Source organism: Ranitomeya imitator, chromosome 2 (genome assembly GCF_032444005.1).
Source record: "Ranitomeya imitator isolate aRanImi1 chromosome 2, aRanImi1.pri, whole genome shotgun sequence".
NCBI lineage: Eukaryota > Metazoa > Chordata > Amphibia > Anura > Dendrobatidae > Ranitomeya > Ranitomeya imitator.
In genome coordinates, this window is record NC_091283.1 from 504494333 (window position 1) to 504508819 (window position 14487).

Genomic DNA, 14487 nt, shown 5'->3' on the forward strand with positions numbered 1-14487 from the left:
TCAGGTATCCAATGGATAGGATGTCATGCCAGTGACAAAGATAGCCCATCCATCAGTCACCTAATTCTGCAGCCAATTGGTGGCTTCAGTGATCAGGTGACTGAGAGGACAAGACATAATCACTTCTGGTCCTGGCGGAGCACACAAGAGCAGCAGTAGATTAGAGTGGTAAGTAACAATTACCGTATTTTTTTTATTTTATAACGATCCCCTCCCTCTTTTAAGGTTTGAAAAAGTTGCGGGAAACCACTTTAAGAAACTTTAAACATCCTTTCCTTAACATTTCACTTTCTCCTGCTACTTTTTATTACACAACTTTTCTTTACTAATGGGGAAAATGGGTTTCTTCTCCCCTATTAGCAAAATTTAAAAAAAAACTAAGCATAATAAACTCTCAGGAGGAGGACACAAGTGAAGACGTATGCACAGATGCAAGGAAGCAGTGTCTCAAGCACTGGGCAGAAGAGTCTCTCTGAGGCCAGGATTACACATGCGAGAAACACGGCTGAGTCTCGTATGTTAATACCCGGCACTACTGCCGGCACTCAGGAGCGGAGCGTGCGGCCACATAGCAATACATGCAGCCGCTCGCTCTGCTCCCGAGTGCCAGCGGCAGTGCCGGGTATTAACATGCGAGGAGTCTAATAATGCTCAGGATAAATTGATCCCCGGGTCAACTGGGCTCTCCTTTGTAGAAACGGAATCATGTTTCGTATACAAGGTTAGTATTTATTGTAAAGTAGATTCTGACACATTAATGCAAAAACATACAAAATATCAAAAGATATAATCAACAACCAATCAAGGGACACATACAATGTAGACAAATAGTACATAAACAAGATCCAAAATAATGGCATGCATTACACTTAGCCTCCATAATTTGAACTAGGGAAGCTTGTTTTGTTCTCCATGCAACCCCAAACTACATTCAGTAGGGTAATTACATCCAACAACTTGTAGGCTCATCTGTTCTTACTTGTAGACCCCTATGTTGCTATATGATAATATGTGCCCATTGTCTAAACGGTAGTCTTATTTATCAGTTTACAAAAGCCATAAAATAAGCACTTTGCAATATCCTTGTCCCATATAGTCTAGTTGTTACATATGAGTGAATGGTTGAACGGAACCTGAAAATGAACTTTAGTCCTCTCAGGATCCGCCAGCTTTCAGTCATAGAGGTGTTGCGGCACAGCTATAATCACACAGATGCACTGCAGAGCGAGCTGTCAATCAAAGAACCAGGGCCTACTTACAGCTGCCGCTCACTGATCAGTGACTGAGGCCACACCTCTAGGACTAAAAAAAACGGCGTCTCCTTAGAGAAATAGGGTAAGTTCACATATAGCGTTTTTTTTCTGCAGCAAAACCTGATCATCTTGGCAGGAAAGAAGTTGCGCCAAAAACGCAGGTTTAGGTGCGCTTTTGGTGCGCTTTTTTTTAATGCATTTTTTTCTCTTTGTGCATGCCAATAAATGTTGAGTGCACACAGAGAAAAAAAACAACTTTCCGTAAATAGAATGAATAGATAGATTGATAGAATAGATAGGATGAATAGATAGATTGATAGACTGGTAGATAAAATAGATAGATTGATAGAATAGACTAGAATAGATACATTACCTGTGGTATCCTCTTCTCCAGCATTTTCCCATGGTGTAGAGGTTACCTCCGGTCAGGCAGTGATGGAACGCAGGCTCAGTGACGTCACCACTCGTTACTGAGCCTGCGAACGCTCCGGCTCATTCATTCCCCAGTTGCTTACAGCCAGGAGTGGTCGCATTAGCAGCGCTCCCGGTTGTAAGCTTTATCTCCCCCAGATTCTGCGTGGGACACTCTTTATATCGGACTACAACGGATCAGGGAGTATACTTTTGCTTTTTTATGTTATTTTTATTACAGAAGATCGATGGCTTTGCTTTGAAATGGCAGAACAATAAAAAGATTGCAAAACTGTGTGTTTTATTTCATTAAAATACTTTTTGTCTGCATGTGTGTGTTTATTACTAATCCTATAGTAATTAAAGGGTTAAATAGATAGGTGTCTTACTGACGCCTGTCCATTACTAAGCCAGGTTAATGTCACCTTACAATAGCAAGGTGACATTAACCCCTCATTACCCCGCTTGCCACCGCTACAGGGCAAGTGGGAAGAGCCGGGCAAAGCGCCAGAATTGGAGCATCTAATATTTTTAGGTTGGGGGGGCCTATATCAATGGCCCCTTGCCAGCCGGAGAATACCATCCCCCAGCTGTGAGCTTTACCAAGGTTGGTTGTCAAAAATGGGGGAGACCCCACGCCTTTTTTTAAATTATGTATTTAAATAATTTAAAAAAAGTGTGAGGACCCCTCTTTTTTGATAACTAGCCTTGCTGAAGCTGACAGCTGGGGGTTGCAGCCCCCAGCTGTGAGTTTTGTCTGGCTGGTTATCAAAATTAGGGGGGAACCCACACCGTTTTTTTTTTAAAGCATTTATTTATAGCGCATGAAAAATCCCATCCGCCGCTCCTGCTCTCACTGTACTTAGTGGCTGTAGGTGTCAGATGATGGGAGCAGTAGTCCCATCAGCTGACACCAGTGATTGGAGGTGAGTTTACACCTCCGATCACAGCTGAGCACTCCCCACTGTCTTCTGACAACGTGGGAACCACGGCTCTCTGACAGGCAGGGAGGATTTCCCCGCCAATCAGAAGCGGTATTTGCCGCGCTGTCATGCATATGACAGCAGGTCAAACACTGTATTGTCAGACCCCCCATTCAAGTGAATGGGGATCGGGTCCGCTCTGCTGGATGACAGGGTACATGGACGCATCATGCAGCTTGCCATCTATATGTAGCAGAGCCGAGTGTGACGTCACAGCAAATACGCTGCAAGAAAAGTCAACCTTGCGTATTTGCAAGCATTTTTTCACCATCCATTCAAGTCAATGGGTGGAAAACGCTGGAAAAAAGCTGAAAGAAGTAACATGCCCTATGTAAAAAAAAAAAACGCGCAAAGCACAAAATACTGACAACACAAAAACCCAATGTGTGTGCATGAGATTTCTGGTACTGTAAAAAGCAGCTGAAAATTAGCATAAAAAAACGCAGCAAAAACGCCCAGTGTGAACTTACCCTTGAAGTTAATTTACTCTAAGGAATCAAGTTTTCAGTAAGGCAGCCGGACAACTTTGTAATTCTATCAACCTGCAGATTAACCCTATATCAGCAGGTTAATAGCATGACAGGTTACCTTCACCCCCAAGCCTGTTTTCACCTTTATGACTAGGCCAAATTTTACAATTCTGACTAGTGTCACTTTATGATGTAATAACTCTGGAACGCTTTAATGGATCCCACTGATTCTGAGATGTTTTCTTGAAATATTGTACTTCATAATGGTGGTAAAATTTGTTTAATATGACTTCAGTTTTATTTGTGAAAAAATTGAAAATTTGGAAAATTTAGCAATTTTCAAAATTTTAATTGATATGCCCTTAAACCAGAGTTATGTCACACAAAATAGTTAAAAAATAACATTTCCCACATGTGTGTTTTACATCATCACAATTTTTGAAACATCATTTTTTTGGTTAGGAAGTTAGAAGCCTTAAAAGTTGACCAGTGATTTTTCATTTTCCAACAAAATTTACAAAACCATTTTTTTTAGGAACCATGTTATATTTGAAGTTACTTTGAGGGGCCTACATGACAGAAAATACTCCAAATTTACACCATTCTAAAAATTGCACCCCTCGAGGTGCTCAAAACCACATTCAAGAAGTTTATTAACCCTTCAGGTGCTTCATAGGAACTGAAGCAATGTGGAAGGAAACATTTAATATTTAACTTTTTTTCACAAAAATTTTACTTTAGACCCCAATTTTTTCATTTTCACAAGGGTAACAGGAGAAACGCCGATACCTCATATATGGGAGAAAAGTACTGTTTGGGTGCAAGGCACATACATTTATAACATTGAGCCGTGAAAATAAAAAAAAAAATAATTTTTTTTCCATAAAAATGTTCTTTTAGCCACAATTGTTTAAATTTTCACAAGGGTAACAGGAGAAAATGGAGTCCAACAACTGTTATATGTGGGGCAAAACTACTATTTGGGTTCACAGCCAAGTTTGGAAGGGAAAGAGCACCGTTTGACTTTTTTAAATCAAAATTGGCTGGAACCATTAGTGGATACCACGTCACGTTTGGAGAGTCATTAATGTGCCTAAACAGTGGACACCCCCCACAAGTGACGCCATTTTGAAAACTAAACTCTTCAAGGAATTTATCTAGCTATGGGGTGAGCACTTTGAAAACCCAGGTGCTTCACAGAAGTATATAATCATACAATTTGTTGTGCAATTTCTCCTGAGTACTCCGATACCCCATATGTGGTCGAAAACTACTTTTGAGGCACAGTGCAAAGGTCAGAAGGGAATAAGTGCCATATTGGAGTTTAGATTTTGCCCTATTTTTGGTTGGATATCAGTACCTGTCCTATGATTTGTATTTTTAGAGTCTGTTGAGTGAGAAGGCTACAAATTTCTTCTTACCTCCCAGGTAACACGTAGGCGGCTCACAGCACCATTGTCCAAACCCATTACAATAGCAAAAAACGATAGGAGGTCCTGGTTCTGTTTACAACTGTGGAGAGACCAGGATAGAGATAAATAATGAACAGTTGAGGCTAGAAAAGAAAGAGTATAAAGATATATAGCATTTACTGAAATATGGAAGTAAGAAGACAAAATGGTAGAAGGTTTAGAAACTCAAGGCACCACCTAATTGTGTAATTTATTGACAGCTATATCCTACTATTTACACATATAATGGATAGAACTTCCATAGAGGGAGATGGCAAGGGAGAGAGGCAAGAGTGAGGGAGAGAAGAACTAGAGAAGGGGGAAGTAGACAGAGCGTTAAGAATAGGGAGAGAGAGAAGAGGGGGAGAGAAATAGAAAGAGGAAGAGAGAGTCGGAGGGAGAGAGTCAGAGAGAGAGGAAGAAAGAAAAGACAGCAAGTGAGAGATACAGAGGAATAGAGGAGAGGGAGGGAGAAAGTGGGTGAGCGGAAAAGAGAGAGAGGGAGGGATATAGAAAGAGAGGGAGAGAAGCAAGAGAGATAGTGAGGGAAAGAAATCGGGCATGGGAGAAAAAGAAAAAGGGGTGTGGGAAACAGGAATAGCAAGAGAGAGAAGAGAGTTGAGCGAGAGAGGAAGAGAAAAAGGGACAGAGATGGGAGAGAAAAGAGAGATAGAGGGACGGATAGGGAGGAGTGTGAAAGAGAAACAGAAGGAGAGAGGAAAAGAGGGAGAGCGAGAAGGGAGAGAGGGGGTGAGATAGAAAGAGAGAGGAAGAGAGCTAGAGCAGCGATTGAGAGAGACGAAAAACAGAGAAAGAATATGCAAAATTATTAGTATATTAAAGCAGGTGATATTTAGGTAATAAAAGAGTGTGATCATTGAGAGAGACAAAGGGCAATATACTAACATTGCTGCTGTTTTGATGAACTTCTTGAGGAGCTGAGTGCGTCTCGCTGGTGCCTCACAGAGCAGGGTCTGGGTACTGACCCAGTGTTGTACCTCACTACACCTTTGCAGGAGTAGCTCCAGATTTGCTGTCTCCCTGCGTCCCCGCTCCACATGGAACACATAGTCTACAAACTCCAGCTGAAAAGACACAAGATCATTCACTGGTTAAGTCTTCTGCTACCTAAATTATATCTACTCTGTTGTCACAAATGTTCTTACAAAGCCAATGCTTGTAAAATACAGAAAATGGTGAAAATTAGCAACATGTATTGATTACAAATGTTGTTTTGTTTCCTATGCAGTTCTATGTTTCTCCATGGTAACAGACTACAAACAAGTCCTGTGTAGTCTGATCCTGCATTTATACTCCATATGTCCACTATTTTTTACTGTGTTAACATGAATTTGGGGAAGTTGAGTGACCTTCTACAGTTTAGCTCTCTCATAAGAAGTCTGAGTTTAGCCTTAGTTATGAATAGAGAAGAAAGCAAACATTAGCATTGATACAATATGAGGTACTGCTGGTGAGATGTTAATGAGAAGTGGAATTTTGTTTTGAAAACATAATAGCGAGCATCATTGAGGCCGCGAGAACCATAAACATAACCTAGTATGGTGGCTGTTGGGCATATGGCTTTGGCTGAAATGGGCAATATCACCCGAAGGATCTTTTTCAGCTTATACCGGTGACTGTTCAGAAATTGATGTTTTTTTGTTTTTAATTTGCAATAAAGTGAAATAACCACAGAGTCCCCCACTGTGACACAATATGGTGTTTGATTAAATCATTTTCTAACCCACCGAGTTGCTGTTGCCCCCTCCCAGAATCATCCAGGAATTCAGACTTACGTGCAGTGATAAACCACAAATTATAGGTCACAGATCATTTTCTGTAATGCTTGTTGTTTTCTAAAATTCTTAAGTAACCAAAGATGTAAAAAAAAGAAAATTTGGGTAAGAAAACGAGATAACTTAGTTACTCTTATGCCCTAGTACATCTTCATCAGCAAAATTGCAAAGAAAAACACAAATCTTATTGCCGTCTCTGAAATTTATAACGTATCTACGGGATATGCCACGAATGTATAAGACGGCTCAGCTATTGTTAGAATGCCCATAAAAGCAAATAGGGAGCCGTCCATGAACACCCACTGTTCCATTTCTGGCATCCAGTTCTTGACATAGATGTGGATCTCAGGAATATTTCTTCAAATCGGTGACATATTCAACAATATTTATATACTGTTTTTTTCCCCTTAAAATGTGATCTATCTTATTTGATCTTGAAAAGTTTAGCTTCTCCTCCCCCAAGCCATTACTGGGGAAACTCTGTGCAGCCCCTAGAGGTAAAATGTAATTATACATGATGCTTATTCCATTGAATGGGTGACTGAGTAATACATAGTGGCATTAAGTCCCCCAGAGCAAGGTTTCACTAAATGGATGCCAAGCAGATGCCCCTCTTCTATGACATCTATATGCCCTAATATGTAAAGAATATGATCCAAGATGGACAACCCCTTTAAAGTTTAGGCAGATATAAAGGAACACTAATTGTAAAACTGGACCTTGTGCAAGGCTTTGTAGACTTAACATTGCCAGTGGTTCTGTTGGAAGACATGTAATTCTGATAGTAGAACCATGAATGGAGGCTGTATGGAGGCTCATTACATCCTTGCAACTGCAATATAGTACCCCATGCGGCACCTGTAAACACAATATAGTCCCCCATGAGGCACCTGCAGCTGCAATATATTCCCCCTTGTGGTACCTGCAACTGCAATATAGTCCTCCATGTGGCACCTGTAAACACAATATAGTCCCCCATGAGGCACCTACAGCTGCAATATATTCCCCCTTGTGGTACCTGCAACTGCAATATAGACCTCCATGCGGCACCTGTAAACACAATATAGTCCCCCATGAGGCACCTACAGCTGCAATATAGTCCCCCTTGTGGTACCTGCAACTGCAATATAGTCCTCCATGTGGCACCTGCAAACACAATATAGTCCCCCATGCAGCACCTGCAACTGCAATATAGTTCCCCATGCTGCACCTACAATATAGTCCCCCATGTGGCACCTGCAACTGCAATATAGTCCCCCATGCAGCACCTGCAACTGCAATATAGTCCTCCATGCGGCACCTGCAAACACAATATACAGTGGGGAAATAAGTATTTAGTCAGCCACCAATTGTGCAAGTTCTTCCAATTAAAAAGATAAGAGAGGCCTGTAATTGACATCATAGGTAGGTCACAACTATGAGAGTCAAAATGAGAAAACAAACCAAATCAGAGAAGGTGATTTTCTGGATAAGATTTATGTTGCAAATTATGGTGGAAAATAAGTATTCGGTCACCTAAAACCATGCAAGATTTATGGCTCTCACAGACCTGTAACTTCTTCTTTAAGAGGCTCCTCTGTCCTCCACTCATTACCTGTAGTAATGGCACCTGTTTGAACTTGTTATCAGTATAAAAGACACCTGTCACCAAACCTCAAACAGTCCCACTCCAAACTCCACTATGGTGAAGACCAAAGAGCTGTCGAAGGACACCAGAAACAAAATTGTAGCCCTGCCCCAGGTTGGGAAGACTGAATCGGCAATAGGCAAGCAGCTTGGTGTGATGAAATTAACTGTGGGAGCAATAATAACAAAATGGAAGACATACAAGACCACTGATAATCTCCGTCGATCTGGAGCTGCACGCAGGATCTCACCCCGTGGCGTTAAAATGATCACAAGAGCAGTGAGCAAAAATCCCAGAAGAACACGGAGGGACCTAGTAAATGACCTTCATAGAGCTGGGACCACCGTAACAAAGGCTACCATCAGTAACACACTACACCACCAGGGACTCAGATCCTGCAGTGCGAGACGTGTCCTCCTGTTTAAGCTAGTACATGTCCAGGCTCTTCTGAAGTTTGCTAGAGAGCATTTGGATTATTGGGAATATGTCATATGGTCTGATGAAACCAAAGTAGAACTGTTTGGTAGAAACAAACTCATCATGTTTGGAGGAGACAGAATGTTGAATTGCATCCAAAGAACACCATACCTACTGTGAAGCATGGGAGGTGGCAACATCATGCTTTGGGGCTGTTTCATTGCAAAGGGACCAGGACAACTGATCCATGTACATGAAAGAATGAATGGAGCCTTGTATTGTGAGATTTTGAGTGCAAACCTCCTTCCACAAGCAATGGCATTGAAAATGAAATGTGGATGGGTCTTTTAGCATGATAATGATCCCAAGCACACCGCCGAGGCAACGAAGGAGTGGCTTTGTAAGAAGCATATGAAGGTCATGGAGTGGCATACCCAGTCTTCAGATCTCAACCCCATAGAAAAACTTAGGAAGAAGTTGAAAGTCTGTGTTGCCCAACGACAGGCCCAAAACATCACTGCTCTAGAAGAGATCTGCATGGAGAAATGGGCCAACATACCATCAACAGCGTGTGCCAACCTTGTGAAGACTTACAGAAAATGTTTGACCTCTGACAATGCCAAAAATGGATATATAACAAAATATTGAGATGAACTTTTGTTAATGACAAAATACTTACTTTCCACCATAATTTGCAAAATACGTCTTGCCAAATCAGACAAGGTGATTTTCTGGATTTGTTTTCTTATTTTGACTCTCATAGTTGTGGTCTACCTATGATGTTAATTACAGGCCTCTCTCATCTTTTTAAGTGGGAGAACTTGCACAATTGGTCGCTGACTAAATACTTTTTTTCCCCACTGTAGTCCCCCATGTGGCACCTGCAGCCACAGTATAGTCCCCCATGCGGCACCACATTACAGAATTGTTCTCCTTTACAATGCTTTACTGTACAGGATCCGATGGAGCATGTCACCTCTGTATGCCTTTGGATGATATCAGTCATAGAGAGTTACGGGGCCCCATACATTTTTGTGGGCACCAGAATAGAGCTCTGTACTACTACTAGGTTACAACCCATGTGCAGCCACCACTCACAAGTACAAGGTTCCCACACCCTGACAGCAGTGCCGCCTCCACACATATTTGATCTATTACAACACTGCAGTCTATTGTGGATTTATTGCCAAAATGTGTGAAAGGAAGGTTTACCTGCGATAACACATTTCACCACGGCAATGTGAAGGTTACAACTTTCCATCACAGTATTACACTTTCTCATGAGACTGCCCCCTAAGGAGCGATTTAAGGACTGCTCTGAGAACCTTTTGCATATGTGTGCATAATCACAATCTTTATCTCTTTTAAGTTCTGGACTTTAGGACAGGAGGTGCAGATCATCATATTTTCAGTTCGAGTACGACCTGACAAAACATCATATCGCACTCGGACCATTGTATTGCTATATGTGTTGAAACAATGATACTCACTTGGGAGCGATCTCAGGTATCACAAGAACCGTTTCTATTTAAAGTCCTCATAAACCATATCACAGGAAAACATAAATATAGCCTTTATCAGCCACAAAGTGAAACATAAAGTAGTGGTTAGAGTCCAGCTTCTTAAGGTACCGTTACACTAAACGACTTACCAACGATCACGACCAGCGATAAAACCTGGCCGTGACCGTTGGTAAGTCGTTGTGTGGTCGCTGGGGAGCTGTCACACAGACAGCTCTCTCCAGCGACCAATGATCAGGGGAAAGACTTCGGCATCGTTGAAACTGTCTTCTACGATGCCGAAGTCCCCGGGTAACCAGGGTAAACATCGGGTTACTAAGCACAGGGCCGCGCTTAGTAACCCGATATTTACCCTGGTTACCATTGTAAAAGTAAAAAAAAAAAAAAAACAGTACATACTCACATTCCGACGTCTGTCACGTCCCCCGTCGTCAGCTTCCCGCACTGACTGTGTCAGCGCCGGCCGTAAAGCAGAGCACAGCGGTGACGTCACCGCTGTGCTCTGCTTTATGGCTGACGCTGACAGTCAGTGCAGGGAAGCTGACGGCAGGGGACGTGACAGACATCGGAATGTGAGTATGTACTGTTTTTTTTTTTTTTTTACTTTTACAATGGTAACCAGGGTAAATATCGGGTTACTAAGCGCGGCCCTGCGCTTAGTAACCCGATATTTACCCTGGTTACAAGTGAACACATCGCTGGATCGGCGTCACACACGCCGATCCAGCGATGACAGCGGGTGATCAGCGACCAAAAAAAAGGTCCTGATCATTCCCAGCGACCAACGATCTCCCAGCAGGGGCCTGATCATTGGTCGCTGTCACACATAACGAGATCGTTAGCGGGATTGTTGCTACGTCACAAAAAGCGTGACGTTGCAACGGTATCGTTAACTAAATCATTGTGTGTGAAGGTACCTTTATTCCTTTAGCAAAGGCACTCAACCCAGGAGATCTGCACACCTCCACACAGACATGTGAGATAAACAAACAGGTCTCATTTTACAAAGTGAACCACACCCAGGGGTGGAGATATGGTGAGCAGCAGTCTCTCCCAACTTCTCTGCTGCTCATAATCAACCTGTCATGGCCGATTAACCCCCTTTAGTCCCATGTGTACTACAGCATTAATCAAAGTTTATCTCCCATCCACAAGGTGTCCTACAGTGTGCATGCATGTGATATTCTGTATATGACTGACAGCCCTTTAGTTTATTTAAACATTTTTTTTGTTATTTTAATATAGAATAGTCTTTAAACGGGCGAGGCACATGCACATCATCTGCATGTAGCCAGTATGTACACAATGTAATTCCATGAAGAATGGAGAAGGGTTTCATGATCAGAACTTTGTGCGGTCGCGGCAGCGAATGTGCATGAATATTGGCTTCTTCATCAATCAACGTGCCAGGTGACCCTTCCATCAATAACCCATCGTCCTTGAGGCTATAAAGACTCAATAACCACACGGCCAAGCTTATTTAATAAAGGAAGCTAAATGCTGCATGCGGACATGTCCCATCTTTGCTGTTTTGCAGTGTTTGCAAGATATCTTCCATTTCCATGCAAACAATGCGTGTGAACCCCCTGTCGTGGCATTATCAGGGCATTTACACGTTCTCACTGCACAAAAACAGAGAGGAGACACTCTGCACACATTACACCCAGGCTGATTACATTTCATACATGTCTGCGCCTGTTCTTATTCCATCTCTATAATCTCCTTACTCTAATATATTATCAAAGTGTGAGACCTGGAGAGACAGGAAGCTTTTATTAATAGTCCAGGATAACGAGAGAATACAGACAGGAGACGATCACACCGGTAAATATAGATACTTGGGTCGTCCTGTTTTGTAAGGTTGTTAACACTTTTATTATATTGTTGTTATAGATATATCTTGTATTCAGGATAAGTCATGGGATATCCAATGTGGCTGCTTTTACTGATCCCACCGTGGTTGACACCCGTCTTTCCCAAACTACTGAATGTGACCAAGCTGATAATATTGGAAAAAGTTGGCTACCTAAGTAGCATATTGTTCTGGGACACAAGAATGATTCTGCATAGTATACTGGGACTTGAAGTGTGGCTGGCATTGTACGGGGGGGCAATGTGGCTTGCATTGGATGGGATGACACTGTGGCTGGCATCGGATATGAGGACACTGTGGCTGGCATCGGACGGGAGGACACTGTGGCTGGAATCGGACGGGAGGACACTGGCTGGCATTGGATGGGAGGACACTGTGGCTGGCATCGGACGAGAGGACACTGTGGCTGGCATCGGACAGGAGGACATTGGCTTGCAAAGGACGTGTGGACACTCTGGCTGGTATTGGACGGGAGAACACTGTGGCCGGCAATGGACGAAAGGACACTGTGGCTAGCAATGGACGGGAGGACACTGTGGCTGGCATTGAAAGGGAGGACACTGTGGCTGGCAATGGATGAGAAGACACTGTGGCTGGCATTGAACGGGAGGACACTGTGCCTGGCAATGGACGGGACGACACTGTGGCTGGCATTGAAAGGGAAGACACTGTGGCTGGCAATGGATGAGAGGACACTGTGGCTGGCATTGAACGGGAGGACACTGTGGCTGGCATTGAACGGGAGGACACTGTGGCTGGCATTGGACGAGAGGACACTGTGGCTGGCATTGGACGAGAGGACACTGTGGCTGGCAATGGATGGGAGGATACTGTGGCTGGCATTGAACGGGAGGACACTGTGGCTGGAATCGGACGGGAGGACACTGGCTGGCATTGGATGGGAGGACACTGTAGCTGGCATCGGACGAGAGGACACTGTGGCTGGCATCGGACAGGAGGACATTGGCTTGCAAAGGACGGGAGGACACTCTGGCTGGTATTGGACGGGAGAACACTGTGGCCGGCAATGGACGAGAGGACACTGTGGCTGGCAATGGACGGTAGGACACTGGCTGGCAATGGACGGAAGGACACTGTGGCTGGCATTGAACGGGAGGACACTGTGGCTGGCAATGGATGGGAGGACACTGTGGCTGGCAATGGACGGGAGGACACTGTGGCTGGCAATGGACGGGAGGACACTGTGGCTGGCATTGAACGGGAGGACACTCTGGCTGGCAATGGACGGGAGGACACTGTGGCTGGCATTGAACGGGAGGACACTGTGGCTGGCAATGGACGGGAGGAAACTGTGGCTGGCAATGGACGGGTGGACTCTGTGACTGGCATTGAACGGGAGGACACTGTGGCTGGCATTGGACGAGAGGACACTGTGGCTGGCATTGGACGAGAGGAAGCTGTGGCTGGCAATGGACGAGAGGACACTGTGGCTGGCATTGAACAGGAGGACACTGTGGCTGGCAATGGACGAGATGACACTGTGGCTGGCAATGGATGGGAGGACACTGGCTGGCAATGGATGGGAGGACACTGTGGCTGGCATTGAACGGGAGGACACTGTGACTGGCAATGGATGGGGGGACACTGTGGCTGGCATCGGATGGGAGAACACTGGCTTGCAATGGACGAAAGGACACTGTGGCTAGCAATGGACGGGAGGACACTGTGGCTGGCATTGAAAGGGAGGACACTGTGGCTGGCAATGGATGAGAGGACACTGTGGCTGGCATTGAACGGAAGGACACTGTGCCTGGCAATGGACGGGACGACACTGTGGCTGGCATTGAAAGGGAGGACACTGTGGCTGGCAATGGATGAGAGGACACTGTGGCTGGCATTGAACGGGAGGACACTGTGGCTGGCATTGAACGGGAGGACACTGTGGCTGGCATTGGACGAGAGGACACTGTGGCTGGCATTGGACGAGAGGACACTGTGGCTGGCAATGGATGGGAGGATACTGTGGCTGGCTGTTATGCTGTGCTATCAGGCAACACAGTGTGCAGTAATCAGCGCACATACAGTGATATGGCAATAACCCAAAAACAATAGAACAAGCTCTGAGACGTGGAATCTCTGCAGACTGCAATACCTGAACCTATCCTCACACAACTAAAAGCAGCAGTGGATTGCGCCTAACACTACCTATGCAACTCGGCACTGCCTGAGGAGCTGACTAGCCTGAAGATAGAAATACAAGCCTGACTTGCCTCAGAGAAATACCCCAAAGGAATAGGCAGCCCCCCACATATAATGACTGTTAGCAAGATGAAAAGACAAAACGTAGGAATGAAATAGATTCAGCAAAGTGAGGTCCGATATTCTAGACAGAGCGAGGATAGCAAAGAGAACTATGCAGTCTACAAAAAACCCTAAAGCAGAACCACGCAAAGGGGGGCAAAAAGACCCACCGTGCCGAACTAACGGCACGGCGGTGCACCCTTTGCGTCTCAGAGCTTCCAGCAAAAGAGAATAGCACAGCTGGACAGAAAAAACGGAAACAAAAACAAAGTAACACTTATCTAGCAGAGCAGCAGGACACAGGAAAGATGCAGTAGCTCAGATCCAACACTGGAAAATTGACAAGGAGCAAGGAAGACAGACTCAGGTGGAGTTAAATAGCAAGGCAGCCAACGAGCTCACCAAAACACCTGAGGGAGGAAGC

At 44.3% G+C, this 14487-nt stretch overlaps 1 protein-coding gene across 2 annotated transcripts in view; it reads right to left on the reverse strand.

The window, feature by feature from the left end:
- RAPGEFL1 (Rap guanine nucleotide exchange factor like 1) overlaps positions 1-14487 on the reverse strand; it is a 94850-nt gene that overhangs the window by 12625 nt on the left and 67738 nt on the right. For both annotated transcript variants that reach the window (XM_069751628.1, XM_069751626.1), the window contains 2 exons: positions 5475-5653; positions 4539-4629 (listed from right to left, as the gene is read on the reverse strand). In XM_069751628.1, the coding sequence (XP_069607729.1) occupies positions 4539-4629; positions 5475-5653 (270 nt within the window). The remainder of the gene's footprint in view (positions 1-4538; positions 4630-5474; positions 5654-14487) is intronic.